The 16,711-nt window shown below is 48.7% G+C and overlaps 1 protein-coding gene across 2 annotated transcripts in view; it reads right to left on the bottom strand.

Annotated features, from left to right (window-relative positions):
* Positions 1 to 16,711, bottom strand: part of LOC118372772 (stromal interaction molecule 2-like) — a 101,882-nt gene that overhangs the window by 22,851 nt on the left and 62,320 nt on the right. For both annotated transcript variants that reach the window (XM_052459312.1, XM_052459313.1), the window contains exons 3-4: positions 3,480 to 3,591; positions 1,042 to 1,153 (exon numbers count right to left, since the gene is read on the bottom strand). In XM_052459312.1, coding sequence (XP_052315272.1) covers positions 1,042 to 1,153; positions 3,480 to 3,591 — 224 coding nt within the window. The remainder of the gene's footprint in view (positions 1 to 1,041; positions 1,154 to 3,479; positions 3,592 to 16,711) is intronic.

Here is a 16,711-nt window from a genome sequence, read left to right on the forward strand (position 1 = left end):
GTGTGCGTCAGTGTGTGTGTGTCAGTGTGTGTGTCAGTGTGTGTGTCAATGTGTGTGTCAGCGTCAGTGTGTGTGTGTGTGTCAGTGTGTGTGTCAGTGTGTGTGTCAGTGTGTGTGTGTGTGTGTGTGTCAGTGTGTGTGTGTGTGTGTCAGTGTGTGTGTCAGCGTCAGTGTGTGTGTCAGTGTGTGTGTCAGTGTGTGTGTCAGTGTGTCTGAACATGTCGGTGTGTGTGTCAGTGTGTCTGAACATGTCGGTGTGTGTGTCAGTGTGTGTGTCAGTGTGTGTGTCAGTGTGTCTGAACATGTCGGTGTGTGTGTCAGTGTGTGTGTCAGCGTCTGTGTGTGTGTGTGTGTCAGTGTGTGTGTCAGTGTGTCTGAACATGTCGGTGTACTCGTGTCACCACCATCTTAAACCAGATCAGACAACATGGCAGCCAGCGACACCCAATCCACTGCTGTGACATCATTTAATGAGTCAGCACCCCCCACGGGTACGGGGGGGGGGGGTAAAACAACACCCCTGACCCCCTTCAACCCCCCTCTTCAACCCTCCTCTTCTATCCCTATAGTCATTCCATACATGAGTACATGGAGTCTCAGCGAGTCTCATTCCTGAAGAGATTCTAGTGGAACTGCTCTGACTCTCCCCTTCGTGTCATTAAGACGGTGTTATTGGTCCCATCTAAACAAGATCAAGTCCATATAAAGGTGACTCCTTGATATAACAATCGCCTGCTGACTTCGGGGTCATGACATGAACCGGGATGTCTAAACTGCACAAATGTGACTATCTGACAACAGAAGGGAAGGGAGCATTTGTCTGAGTAACACATTGAGCTCATTGTTTATGATGTGCATTTCAACTTTTCAAACTAAACCTGAAACCGTTTAGCATATATCTACATATTGATAAAGCAGTGCAAAGCGATATCTTCACCATCGCACAAAATCACTACTGTTTACACATCATGGAAGACACGATTCAGTTCAGTGGTGTTGTTGGTATCTGTGATATTCTGTGTTGTGTGATAATGTAGTCACCGAGGCAGAGTGTTTCCATTGATCCGGAACTGTCTGAAGCTCGTCTCGTACTGAGGCAGCTCCACAGATTCCTTCAGCCACTGGACTGTGTCCTCCGTCGTCCAGTTATGAACTGCAGACAGAGACTGAAATTGACATTTGCTTCTTCCATTTACCCTCTCTCCCATTCCTCCCTCCCATTTACCCTCACTCCCATTCCTCCCTCCCATTTACCCTCTCTCCCATTCCTCCCATTTACCCTCTCTCCCATTCCTCCCATTTACCCTCTCTCCCATTCCCCTCTCTCCCATTCCTCCCATTTACCCTCTCTCCCATTCCTCCCATTTACCCTCTCTCCCATTCCTCCCATTTACCCTCTCTCCCATTCCTCCCATTTACCCTCACTCCCATTCCTCCCATTTACCCTCTCTCCCATTCCTCCCATTTACCCTCACTCCCATTCCTCCCATTTACCCTCTCTCCCATTCCTCCCATTTACCCTCACTCCCATTCCTCCCATTTACCCTCACTCCCATTCCTCCCATTTACCCTCACTCCCATTCCTCCCATTTACCCTCTCTCCCATTCCTCCCATTTACCCTCTCTCCCATTCCTCCCATTTACCCTCTCTCCCATTCCTCCCATTTACCCTCTCTCCCATTCCTCCCTTCCATTTACCCCCTCTCCCTTCCATTTACCCCCTCTCCCTTCCATTAACCCCCTCTCCCTTCCATTTACCCCCTCTCCCTTCCATTTACCCCCTCTCCCTTCCATTTACCCCCTCTCCCTTCCATTAATCCCCTCTCCCTTCCATTTACCCCCTCTCCCTTCCACTTACCCCTCTCCTTTTCCTCCCACCCCCTCTCCCATTCCTCCCCCTCACCCCATTCTCCCATTCCCTCTCTCCCACCCCACCCCCTCCCTTTCCTCCCACCCCACCCCTCTCCCATTCCTCCCATCACCCCCTCTCCTTTCCTCCCACCCCCTCTCCCTTCCACCATTTACCCCCTCTCATTTCCTCCCATTTACCCTCTCTCTCCTTTCCTCCCACCCCACCCCCTCTCCTTTCCTCCCACCACCCCCTCTCCCATTCCTCCCACCCCCTCTCCTTTCCTCCCACCCCCTCTCCCTTCCATTTACCCCTCTCCCTTCCATTTACCCCCTCTCCCTTCCACTTACCCCCTCTCCTTTCCTCCCACCCCCTCTCCTTTCCTCCCACCCCTCTCCTTTCCTCCCACCCCACCCCTCTCCTTTCCTCCCACCCCCTCCCTTCCTCCCACCCCCTCTCCTTCCTCCCACCCCCTCTCCCTTCCATTTACCCCCTCTCCCTTCAATTTACCCCCTCTCCTTTCCTCCCACCCCTCTCCCTTCCTCCCACCCCTCTCCCTTCCATTTACCCCCTCTCCTTCCATTTACCCCCTCTCCTTTCCTCCCACCCCTCTCCTTTCCTCCCACCCCACCCCCTCTCCTTTCCTCCCACCCCTCTCCCTTCCTCCCACCCCCTCTCCTTCCATTTACCCCCTCTCCTTTCTTCCCACCCCTCTCCCTTCCATTTACCCCCAATCTCCCTTCCATTTACCCCCTCTCTTGTACCTCCCACCCCTGTTCTCCCTTCCATTTACCCCTCTCTGCCTTCCATTTACCCCACACTCCTTTCCTCCCACCCCCTCTCCTGTCCATTCCATTACCCCCTGACTCCTTTCCTCCCACCCCCTCTCCCTTCCATCCAAGCAATTAGACTGCTGAACAGTTCATAAACTGATCTGCCACCCCTGGATACACTGACTCTGTACCGGTGCCCCTGACACCCCCTCTGTCTGGTACCCCCTGTACACTGACTCTACTCACTGTTTGTTTGTTATCTATGCATAGTCACTTCACCCCCACCTACATGTACAGATTACCTCAACCACCCTGTACCTCTGCACACTGACTCAGTACCGGTGTCCCCTGTATATAGCCTCCACACTGACTCTGTACCGGCACCCCCTGTATATAGCCTCCACACTGACTCTGTACCGGTACCCCCTGTATATAGCCTCCACACTGACTCTGTACCGGTACCCCCTGTATATAGCCTCCACACTGACTCTGTACCGGTACCCCCTGTATATAGCCTCCACACTGACTCTGTACCGGTACCCCCTGTATATAGCCTCCACACTGACTCTGTACCGGTACCCCCTGTATATAGCTTCCACACTGACTCGGTACCGGTGTCCCCTGTATATAGCCTCGTTATTGTTATTCTCATTGTGTTAATTTTTATTTTAGACACCTTGGTAAATATTTTCTTCTTCTTGAACTGCGCTCATGGTTAAGGGCTTGTAAGTAAGAGTTTCACGCTAAAGTCCACACTTGTTGTATTCGGCGCATATGGCAAAATAAAGTTGGATTAGATTTACCCTCTCTCCCTTCCTCCCTGTTTTAAATAATCCCTCCCTTCATCGCTCTCCTACCTTCTGAGGTTTTCCAGCCCTTCCACAGCTCTTCCACAGTGATGTGTTGGTCTTCCCTGTGAAGGTTACTGTGTTTGTTAGTTTGTTGTTGCTTCATATCTTCTCTAATAAACTGCAAGAAGAAGAAGACATTTGGTTAATATTACTGGTTATTCTATCGTTACAGACTGCAATAAAACTGACACCGTGGGAACACAAACTAACAAGTGAAACACAGGCACAGAGTTATGACATCATGGATACCAGCAGACGTGACTTTCAGTGTGATGTGAGATCTATTAGTTGTGTCTCTTTTAGAAGTTGGCCGATTAATTAGGGACGATTTCAAGTTTTCATAACAATCGGTAATCGGCATTTTTGGATGCCGATTATGGCCGATTACATTGCAGTCCATGAGGAGACTGTGTGGCAGGCTAACCACCTGTTACGTGAGTGCAGCGTCGCAAGGAGCCAAGGTAAGTTGCTAGCTACAGTAGCATTAAACTTAACTTATAAAAAAACAATCCATGTTACCATAATCACTAGTTAACTACACATGGTTGATGATATTACTAGGTTAACTAGCTTGTCCTGCGTTGCATATAATCAATGCGGTGCTTGTTCATTTATCATTGAATCACAGCCTACTTCAACTTTGCCAAACGGGGGGTGATTTAACAAAAGCACATTCGCAGAAAAAAAGCACATTCGTTGCACGACTGTACCTAACCATAAACATCAATGCCTTTCTTAAAATCAACACACAAAAGTATACATTTTGAAAACTGCATATATAGTTCAAATAAATGCATATTAACTAGGGAAATTGTGTCTCTTCTCTTGTGTTCAGTGCAACAGAGTCAGGGTATATGCAGCAGCTTGGGCCGCCTGGCTCGTTGCGAACTGTGTGAAGACCATTTCTTCCTAACAAAGACCGTAATTAATTTGCCAGAATTTTACATAATTATGCCAGAACATTGAAGGTTGTGCAATATAACAGCAATATTTACACTTAGGGATACCGCCCGTTCGATAAAATACAGAACGGTTCCGTTTCACTGAGAGAAAAAAACGTTTTGTTTCCGGATTTTACCATATTAATGACCAAAGGCTCGTATTTCTGTGTGTTTATTATATTATTATTAAGTCTATGATTTGAAATTTGATAGAGCAGTCTGACTGAGCGGTGGTAGGCAGCAGCAGGCTCGTAAGCATTCATTCAAACAGCACTTTCCTGCGTTTGCCAGCAGCTCTTAGCAATGCTTGAAGCACAGCGCTGTTTATGACTTCAAGCCTATCAACTCCCGAGATTAGGCTGGTGCCTATAAAAACATACAATAGTCAAAGGTATATGAAAAACAAAATGGTGTAGAGAGAAATAGTCGACACATCATAAATCCTATAATAACTACAACCTAAAACTTCTTAACTGGGAATATTGAACCACCAGCTTTCATGTGTTCTCAGGAACTTCGCTTTCTTACATGGCACATTTGCACTTTTACTTTCTTCTCCAACACTGTGTTTTTGCATTATTTCAACCAAATTGAACATGTTTCATTATTTATTTGAGACTAAATAGATTTTATTCATGTATTAAGTTAAAATAATAGGGTTCATTGTTCATTCAGTATTATTGTAATTGTCATTATTAAAAATATATATTAAAAAAATTGGCGGATTAATCGGTATTGGCTTTTTTTGGTCCTCCAACAATCTGTATCGGCTTTGAAAAATCCTAAATTTGGTCGACCTCGAGTCTCTATGGTCAGACCACAGGTGTTGTGAATATGGTGTTTGAGCAGACGAGACTGTGTCCTTCTCCCACATAGCAGCCTCTTTCTCTGGTACACTAGATCTCCTCCATAACACCCTGCCATCTACAACCTACCTTTCTCTAGCCCTCACAACAGCCCCTGAATAGCCACAGCACCAACCGACATTGCCAAGGAAACAGGTATGGGCAACACAACAAAACCTTAAAAGCTCCAATCGCCTTGGGAACAGCATGAGTTGATTTGGCACGAGTTGTGTCGCTACGCCACAATAAAGCACTGGTATTCTGCTCCCTACCTGGGTTTTAAACAGTGAGTCATAATAGCTACAAAGCTCTGTGTTGAGCTAGGAGAGAAGGGAGCGTGTGTGTGTGTGTGTGTGTGTGTGTGTGTGTGTGTGTGTGTGTGTGTGTGTGTGTGTGTGTGTGTGTGTGTGTGTGTGTGTGTGTGTGTGTGTGTGTGTGTGTGTGTGTGTGTGTGTGTGTGTGTGTGTGTGTGTGTGTGTGTGTGTGTAGAGCTAGAAGGGAGAATGTTGACTCAGGTGTTTGCATTGACCAATAACAGAGCTGTACACCATAAAGGTAGGATATAAGGACTACAGAGGCTAAATCATGTGGTTCTAAACCAGAGGTTACCTTCGAGGATTAGCTCAATGTGGTTCTAAACCAGGGGTTACCTTCGATGATTAGCTCAATGTGGTTCTAAACCAGAGGTTACCTTCGATGATTAGCTCAATGTGGTTCTAAACCAGAGGTTACCTTCGATGATTAGCTCAATGTGGTTCTAAACCAGAGGTTACCTTCGAGGATTAGCTCAATGTGGTTCTAAACCAGAGGTTACCTTCGAGGATTAGCTCAATGTGGTTCTAAACCATAGGTTACCTTAGATGATTAGCTCAATGTGGTTCTAAACCAGAGGTTACCTTCAAGGATTAGCTCAATGTGGTTCTAAACCAGAGGTTACCTTCGAGGATTAGCTCAATGTGGTTCTAAACCAGAGGTTACCTTCGAGGATTAGCTCAATGTGGTTCTAAACCATAGGTTACCTTAGATGATTAGCTCAATGTGGTTCTAAACCAGAGGTTACCTTCAAGGATTAGCTCAATGTGGTTCTAAACCATAGGTTACCTTAGATGATTAGCTCAATGTGGTTCTAAACCAGAGGTTACCTTCGAGGATTAGCTCAATGTGGTTCTAAACCAGAGGTTACCTTCGAGGATTAGCTCAATGTAGTTCTCAGTGTGGGTCTTGTGGGTTGGGCCGTCTACGGTATTAATTGCTGTGATAATTTGTGGTCTTGCTGTGGGTTGAGATCAGTGACTGGAAGGCAATATCAACCATACTGAGAATAAATAACTTCTTCATGTTTCAGGAATGAATATGGGTCATAGACACTGTAGATGGTTTAGTCATTTAGCAGACGGTCTTATGCAGAGCGACTACCAGAGTATTTATCTCAAGGCAGCTAGGTAAGTGAATTACCTCAAACCAACTGTCAGTAAAGTCAGTGCTAGTGAGACAAGTGGGAGTGTTAGATTTGACTAAAACACTGAATACTATCAGTACATCAGCTGTAGTTCTGCTAAATGGTTGAACAGGAGAAATGACTCTGCCATTTCCACTTGAGTTGGTTTCCTAGCAAACAGAATGACAACGTTTAAACAGTGGACGTTTATTTGTTAACAAACACCTTGACAAGTTGCACAACTTCAGTTCGTTTGCTATTGATGTTGTTATCCAACGGGAGTTTTTGAAAATAGCTGAGTCACCTGACAAATGACTAGGACATTATCTCAAATGGACAGGAAGCACGCACACAATACAAAGGGGCTGGTTGTCTGAGTTGGATTCTAGTTGGGTCTTCCCCAAGAGCCACTCCTGCCCTTTCAAACAACACACTCAGAACTTCTGTAAGGTTGTGTGTGAGAGATGAAGGGGCTGGGTGGGGCAGTGTGTGTGTGAGAGATGAAGGGGCTGGGTGGGGCAGTGTGTGTGTGAGAGATGAAGGGGCTGGGTGGGGCAGTGTGTGTGTGAGAGATGAAGGGGCTGGGTGGGGCAGTGTGTGTGTGAGAGATGAAGGGGCTGGGTGGGGCAGTGTGTGTGTGAGAGATGAAGGGGCTGGGTTGGGCAGTGTGTGTGTGAGAGATGAAGGGGCTGGGTTGGGCAGTGTGTGTGTGAGAGATGAAGGGGCTGGGTGGGGCAGTGTGTGTGTGAGAGATGAAGGGGCTGGGTGGGGCAGTGTGTGTGTGAGAGATGAAGGGGCTGGGTGGGGCAGTGTGTGTGTGAGAGATGAAGGGGCTGGGTGGGGCAGTGTGTGTGTGAGAGATGAAGGGGCTGGGTGGGGCAGTGTGTGTGTGAGAGAGATGAAGGGGCTGGTTGGGGCAGGGGAACAGTATGTGCGTGAGAGATGAAGGGGCTGGGTGGGGCAGTGTGTGTGTGAGAGATGAAGGGCCTGGGTGGGGCAGTGTGTGTGTGAGAGATGAAGGGGCTGGTTGGGGCAGGGGGACAGTATGTGCGTGAGAGATGAAGGGCCTGGGTGGGGCAGTGTGTGTGTGTGTGTGAGAGATGAAGGGGCTGGTTGGGGCAGGGGGACAGTGTGTGCGTGAGAGATGAAGGGCCTGGGTGGGGCAGTGTGTGTGTGTGTGTGAGAGATGAAGGGCCTGGGTGGGGCAGTGTGTGTGCGTGAGAGATGAAGGGCCTGGGTGGGGCAGGGGGGCAGTGTGTGCGTGAGAGATGAAGGGGATGGGTGGGGCAGGGGGGCAGTGTGTGTGATTTGAGGAGGTCTGAATATCTAGCCATGGATCCTCTGGTGGTGACCAGAAGCACATGTCAACAACTCGCTGAGCTATCCTTCACTCAATAAATTATGTCTGCCTGTGTGTGTGTGTGTGTGTGTGTGTGTGTGTGTGTGTGTGTGTGTGTGTGTGTGTGTGTGTGTGTGTGTGTGTGTGTGTGTGTGTGTGTGTGTGTGTGTGTGTGTGTGTACACGCTTCCAGGCATGTCTATGGGTACCACAGAGCCCTTATGGTTTACACTGGAGACCAGCTAGGAAATCAAAACAAAACAACGACCCCCATACACTCCACAAGCAGAACGACCCCCATACACTCCACAAGCAGAACGACCCCCATACACTCCACAAGCAGAACGACCCCCATACACTCCACAAGCAGAACGACCCCCATACACTCCACAAGCAGAACGACCCCCATACACTCCACAAGCAGAACGACCCCCACACACTCCACAAGCAGAACAACCGCCAACTGAAGTATAAAGTAACTGAATATTAAGAAAATTGGTCACAATATGAATAATCCACATCTATAAAAATCTAATCTATTGTAATAACTTTGCTGACTGAGGTCCAACTCGCACTCAGTCAAACAGGTGATGGTCCACTATCCAGTAGCCCTACACTAGAACCCCATCACTACTGGTGTCACTATCCAGTAGCCCTACACTAGAACCCCATCACTACTGGTGTCACTATCCAATAGCCCTACACTAGAACCCCATCACTACTGGTGTCACTATCCAGTAGCCCTACACTAGAACCCCATCACTACTGGTGTCACTATCCAATAGCCCTACACTAGAACCCCATCACTACTGGTGTCACTATCCAATAGCCCTACACTAGAACCCCATCACTACTGGTGTCACTATCCAATAGCCCTACACTAGAACCCCATCACTACTGGTGTCACTATCCAGTAGCCCTACACTAGAACCCCATCACTACTGGTGTCACTATCCAGTAGCCCTACACTAGAACCCCATCACTACTGGTGTCACTATCCAGTAGCCCTACACTAGAACCCCATCACTACTGGTGTCACTATCCAGTAGCCCTACACTAGAACCCCATCACTACTGGTGTCACTATCCAGTAGCCCTACACTAGAACCCCATCACTACTGGTGTCACTATCCAGTAGCCCTACACTAGAACCCCATCACTACTGGTGTCACTATCCAATAGCCCTACACTAGAACCCCATCACTACTGGTGTCACTATCCAGTAGCCCTACACTAGAACCCCATCACTACTGGTGTCACTATCCAGTAGCCCTACACTAGAACCCCATCACTACTGGTGTCACTATCCAGTAGCCCTACACTAGAACCCCATCACTTCTGGTGTCACTATCCAGTAGCCCTACACTGGACTAGAACCCCACCACTACTGGTGTCACTATCCAGTAGCCCTACACTAGAACCCTCACTACTGGTGTCACTATCCAATAGCCCTACACTAGAACCCCATCACTACTGGTGTCACTATCCAGTAGCCCTACACTACACTAGAACCCCATCACTACTGGTGTCACTATCCAGTAGCCCTACACTACACTAGAACCCTCACTACTGGTGTCACTATCCAGTAGCCCTACACTACACTAGAACCCCATCACTACTGGTGTCACTATCCAGTAGCCCTACACTACACTAGAACCCTCACTACTGGTGTCACTATCCAGTAGCCCTACACTACACTAGAACCCCATCACTACTGGTGTCACTATCCAGTAGCCCTACACTACACTAGAACCCCATCACTACTGGTGTCACTATCCAGTAGCCCTACACTAGAACCCCATCACTACTGGTGTCACTATCCAGTAGCCCTACACTACACTAGAACCCTCACTACTGGTGTCACTATCCAGTAGCCCTACACTACACTAGAACCCCCATTACTACTGGTGTCACTATCCAGTAGCCCTACACTACACTAGAACCCTCACTACTGGTGTCACTATCCAGTAGCCCTACACTAGAACCCCATCACTACTGGTGTCACTATCCAGTAGCCCTACACTACACTAGAACCCTCACTACTGGTGTCACTATCCAGTAGCCCTACACTACACTAGAACCCCATCACTACTGGTGTCACTATCCAGTAGCCCTACACTACACTAGAACCCTCACTACTGGTGTCACTATCCAGTAGCCCTACACTACACTAGAACCCCCATTACTACTGGTGTCACTATCCAGTAGCCCTCCACTACACTAGAACCCCATCACTACTGGTGTCACTATCCAGTAGCCCTACACTACACTAGAACCCTCACTACTGGTGTCACTATCCAGTAGCCCTACACTAGAACCCCATCACTACTGGTGTCACTATCCAGTAGCCCTACACTACACTAGAACCCCATCACTACTGGTGTCACTATCCAGTAGCCCTACACTAGAACCCCATCACTACTGGTGTCACTATCCAGTAGCCCTACACTACACTAGAACCCCATCACGACTGGTGTCACTATCCAGTAGCCCTACACTACACTAGAACCCTCACTACTGGTGTCACTATCCAGTAGCCCTACACTAGAACCCCATCACTACTGGTGTCACTATCCAGTAGCCCTACACTACACTAGAACCCCATCACTACTGGTGTCACTATCCAGTAGCCCTACACTAGAACCCCATCACTACTGGTGTCACTATCCAGTAGCCCTACACTAGAACCCCATCACTACTGGTGTCACTATCCAGTTGCCCTACACAAGGAACCCCATCACTACTGGTGTCACTATCCAGTAGCCCTACACTAGAACCCCATCACTACTGGTGTCACTATCCAGTTGCCCTACACTGGACTAGAACCCCACCACTACTGGTGTCACTATCCAGTAGCCCTACACTACACTATAACCCCATCACTACTGGTGTCACTATCCAGTAGCCCTACACTAGAACCCCATCACTACTGGTGTCACTATCCAGTAGCCCTACACTACACTAGAACCCCATCACTACTGGTGTCACTATCCAGTAGCCCTACACTAGAACCCCATCACTACTGGTGTCACTATCCAGTAGCCCTACACTACACTAGAACCCCATCACGACTGGTGTCACTATCCAGTAGCCCTACACTACACTAGAACCCTCACTACTGGTGTCACTATCCAGTAGCCCTACACTAGAACCCCATCACTACTGGTGTCACTATCCAGTAGCCCTACACTACACTAGAACCCCATCACTACTGGTGTCACTATCCAGTAGCCCTACACTAGAACCCCATCACTACTGGTGTCACTATCCAGTAGCCCTACACTACACTAGAACCCCATCACTACTGGTGTCACTATCCAGTAGCCCTACACTAGAACCCCATCACTACTGGTGTCACTATCCAGTAGCCCTACACTAGAACCCCATCACTACTGGTGTCACTATCCAGTTGCCCTACACTGGACTAGAACCCCACCACTACTGGTGTCACTATCCAGTAGCCCTACACTACACTATAACCCCATCACTACTGGTGTCACTATCCAGTAGCCCTACACTAGAACCCCATCACTACTGGTGTCACTATCCAGTTGCCCTACACTAGAACCCCATCACTACTGGTGTCACTATCCAGTAGCCCTACACTAGAAGCCCACCACTACTGGTGTCACTATCCAGCAGCCCTACACTACACTAGAACCCCATCACTACTGGTGTCACTATCCAGTAGCCCTACACTACACTAGAACCCCATCACTACTGGTGTCACTATCCAGTTGCCCTACACTGGACTAGAACCCCATCACTACTGGTGTCACTATCCAGTTGCCCTACACTGGACTAGAACCCCATCATTACTGGTGTCACTATCCATTAGCCCTCCACTACACTAGAACCCCATCACTACTGGTGTCACTATCCATTAGCCCTCCACTACACTAGAACCCCATCACTACTGGTGTCACTATCCAGTAGCCCTACACTAGAACCCCATCACTACTGGTGTCACTATCCAGTAGCCCTACACTAGAACCCCATCACTACTGGTGTCACTATCCAGCAGCCCTACACTACACTAGAACCACATCACTACTGGTGTCACTATCCAGTAGCCCTACACTACACTAGAACCCTCACTACTGGTGTCACTATCCAGTAGCCCTACACTATAACCCCATCACTACTGGTGTCACTATCCAGTAGCCCTACACTACACTAGAACCCCATCACTACTGGTGTCACTATCCAGTAGCCCTACACTAGAACCCCATCACTACTGGTGTCACTATCCAGTAGCCCTACACTACACTAGAACCCTCACTACTGGTGTCACTATCCATTAGCCCTACACTACACTAGAACCCTCACTACTGGTGTCACTATCCAGCAGCCCTACACTACACTAGAACCATCACTACTGGTGTCACTATCCAGTAGCCCTGCACTAGAACCCCATCACTACTGGTGTCACTATCCAGCAGCCCTACACTACACTAGAACACTCACTACTGGTGTCACTGTCCAGTAGCCCTACACTAGAACCCCATCACTACTGGTGTCACTATCCAGTAGCCCTACACTACACTAGAACCCTCACTACTGGTGTCACTATCCAGTAGCCCTTCACTACACTAGAACCCTCACTACTGGTGTCACTATCCAGTAGCCCTTCACTACACTAGAACCCTCACTACTGGTGTCACTATCCAGTAGCCCTACACTAGAACCCCATCACTACTGGTGTCACTATCCAGTAGCCCTACACTACACTAGAACCCCATCACTACTGGTGTCACTATCCAGTAGCCCTACACTAGAACCCCATCACTACTGGTGTCACTATCCAGTAGCCCTACATTACACTAGAACCCCATCACTACTGGTGTCACTATCCAGTAGCCCTACACTAGAACCCCATCACTACTGGTGTCACTATCCAGTAGCCCTACACTAGAACCCCATCACTACTGGTGTCACTATCCAGTTGCCCTACACTGGACTAGAACCCCACCACTACTGGTGTCACTATCCAGTAGCCCTACACTACACTATAACCCCATCACTACTGGTGTCACTATCCAGTAGCCCTACACTAGAACCCCATCACTACTGGTGTCACTATCCAGTTGCCCTACACTAGAACCCCATCACTACTGGTGTCACTATCCAGCAGCCCTACACTACACTAGAACCCCATCACTACTGGTGTCACTATCCAGTAGCCCTACACTACACTAGAACCCCATCACTACTGGTGTCACTATCCAGTTGCCCTACACTGGACTAGAACCCCATCACTACTGGTGTCACTATCCAGTTGCCCTACACTGGACTAGAACCCCATCATTACTGGTGTCACTATCCATTAGCCCTCCACTACACTAGAACCCCATCACTACTGGTGTCACTATCCATTAGCCCTCCACTACACTAGAACCCCATCACTACTGGTGTCACTATCCAGTAGCCCTACACTAGAACCCCATCACTACTGGTGTCACTATCCAGTAGCCCTACACTAGAACCCCATCACTACTGGTGTCACTATCCAGCAGCCCTACACTACACTAGAACCACATCACTACTGGTGTCACTATCCAGTAGCCCTACACTACACTAGAACCCTCACTACTGGTGTCACTATCCAGTAGCCCTACACTATAACCCCATCACTACTGGTGTCACTATCCAGTAGCCCTACACTACACTAGAACCCCATCACTACTGGTGTCACTATCCAGTAGCCCTACACTAGAACCCCATCACTACTGGTGTCACTATCCAGTAGCCCTACACTACACTAGAACCCTCACTACTGGTGTCACTATCCATTAGCCCTACACTACACTAGAACCCTCACTACTGGTGTCACTATCCAGCAGCCCTACACTACACTAGAACCATCACTACTGGTGTCACTATCCAGTAGCCCTGCACTAGAACCCCATCACTACTGGTGTCACTATCCAGCAGCCCTACACTACACTAGAACACTCACTACTGGTGTCACTGTCCAGTAGCCCTACACTAGAACCCCATCACTTCTGGTGTCACTATCCAGTAGCCCTACACTGGACTAGAACCCCACCACTACTGGTGTCACTATCCAGTAGCCCTACACTAGAACCCTCACTACTGGTGTCACTATCCAATAGCCCTACACTAGAACCCCATCACTACTGGTGTCACTATCCAGTAGCCCTACACTACACTAGAACCCCATCACTACTGGTGTCACTATCCAGTAGCCCTACACTACACTAGAACCCTCACTACTGGTGTCACTATCCAGTAGCCCTACACTACACTAGAACCCCATCACTACTGGTGTCACTATCCAGTAGCCCTACACTACACTAGAACCCCATCACTACTGGTGTCACTATCCAGTAGCCCTACACTACACTAGAACCCCATCACTACTGGTGTCACTACCCAGTAGCCCTACACTACACTAGAACCCCATCACTACTGGTGTCACTATCCAGTAGCCCTACACTAGAACCCCATCACTACTGGTGTCACTATCCAGTAGCCCTACACTACACTAGAACCCTCACTACTGGTGTCACTATCCAGTAGCCCTACACTACACTAGAACCCCCATTACTACTGGTGTCACTATCCAGTAGCCCTACACTACACTAGAACCCTCACTACTGGTGTCACTATCCAGTAGCCCTACACTAGAACCCCATCACTACTGGTGTCACTATCCAGTAGCCCTACACTACACTAGAACCCTCACTACTGGTGTCACTATCCAGTAGCCCTACACTACACTAGAACCCCATCACTACTGGTGTCACTATCCAGTAGCCCTACACTACACTAGAACCCTCACTACTGGTGTCACTATCCAGTAGCCCTACACTACACTAGAACCCCCATTACTACTGGTGTCACTATCCAGTAGCCCTCCACTACACTAGAACCCCATCACTACTGGTGTCACTATCCAGTAGCCCTACACTACACTAGAACCCTCACTACTGGTGTCACTATCCAGTAGCCCTACACTAGAACCCCATCACTACTGGTGTCACTATCCAGTAGCCCTACACTACACTAGAACCCCATCACTACTGGTGTCACTATCCAGTAGCCCTACACTAGAACCCCATCACTACTGGTGTCACTATCCAGTAGCCCTACACTACACTAGAACCCCATCACGACTGGTGTCACTATCCAGTAGCCCTACACTACACTAGAACCCTCACTACTGGTGTCACTATCCAGTAGCCCTACACTAGAACCCCATCACTACTGGTGTCACTATCCAGTAGCCCTACACTACACTAGAACCCCATCACTACTGGTGTCACTATCCAGTAGCCCTACACTAGAACCCCATCACTACTGGTGTCACTATCCAGTAGCCCTACACTACACTAGAACCCCATCACTACTGGTGTCACTATCCAGTAGCCCTACACTAGAACCCCATCACTACTGGTGTCACTATCCAGTTGCCCTACACAAGGAACCCCATCACTACTGGTGTCACTATCCAGTAGCCCTACACTAGAACCCCATCACTACTGGTGTCACTATCCAGTTGCCCTACACTGGACTAGAACCCCACCACTACTGGTGTCACTATCCAGTAGCCCTACACTACACTATAACCCCATCACTACTGGTGTCACTATCCAGTAGCCCTACACTAGAACCCCATCACTACTGGTGTCACTATCCAGTAGCCCTACACTACACTAGAACCCCATCACTACTGGTGTCACTATCCAGTAGCCCTACACTAGAACCCCATCACTACTGGTGTCACTATCCAGTAGCCCTACACTACACTAGAACCCCATCACGACTGGTGTCACTATCCAGTAGCCCTACACTACACTAGAACCCTCACTACTGGTGTCACTATCCAGTAGCCCTACACTAGAACCCCATCACTACTGGTGTCACTATCCAGTAGCCCTACACTACACTAGAACCCCATCACTACTGGTGTCACTATCCAGTAGCCCTACACTAGAACCCCATCACTACTGGTGTCACTATCCAGTAGCCCTACACTACACTAGAACCCCATCACTACTGGTGTCACTATCCAGTAGCCCTACACTAGAACCCCATCACTACTGGTGTCACTATCCAGTAGCCCTACACTAGAACCCCATCACTACTGGTGTCACTATCCAGTTGCCCTACACTGGACTAGAACCCCACCACTACTGGTGTCACTATCCAGTAGCCCTACACTACACTATAACCCCATCACTACTGGTGTCACTATCCAGTAGCCCTACACTAGAACCCCATCACTACTGGTGTCACTATCCAGTTGCCCTACACTAGAACCCCATCACTACTGGTGTCACTATCCAGTAGCCCTACACTAGAAGCCCACCACTACTGGTGTCACTATCCAGCAGCCCTACACTACACTAGAACCCCATCACTACTGGTGTCACTATCCAGTAGCCCTACACTACACTAGAACCCCATCACTACTGGTGTCACTATCCAGTTGCCCTACACTGGACTAGAACCCCATCACTACTGGTGTCACTATCCATTAGCCCTCCACTACACTAGAACCCCATCACTACTGGTGTCACTATCCATTAGCCCTCCACTACACTAGAACCCCATCACTACTGGTGTCACTATCCAGTAGCCCTACACTAGAACCCCATCACTACTGGTGTCACTATCCAGTAGCCCTACACTAGAACCCCATCACTACTGG

The sequence above is a fragment of the Oncorhynchus keta genome, chromosome 13, assembly GCF_023373465.1.
Source record: "Oncorhynchus keta strain PuntledgeMale-10-30-2019 chromosome 13, Oket_V2, whole genome shotgun sequence".
NCBI classification, from domain to species: domain Eukaryota; kingdom Metazoa; phylum Chordata; class Actinopteri; order Salmoniformes; family Salmonidae; genus Oncorhynchus; species Oncorhynchus keta.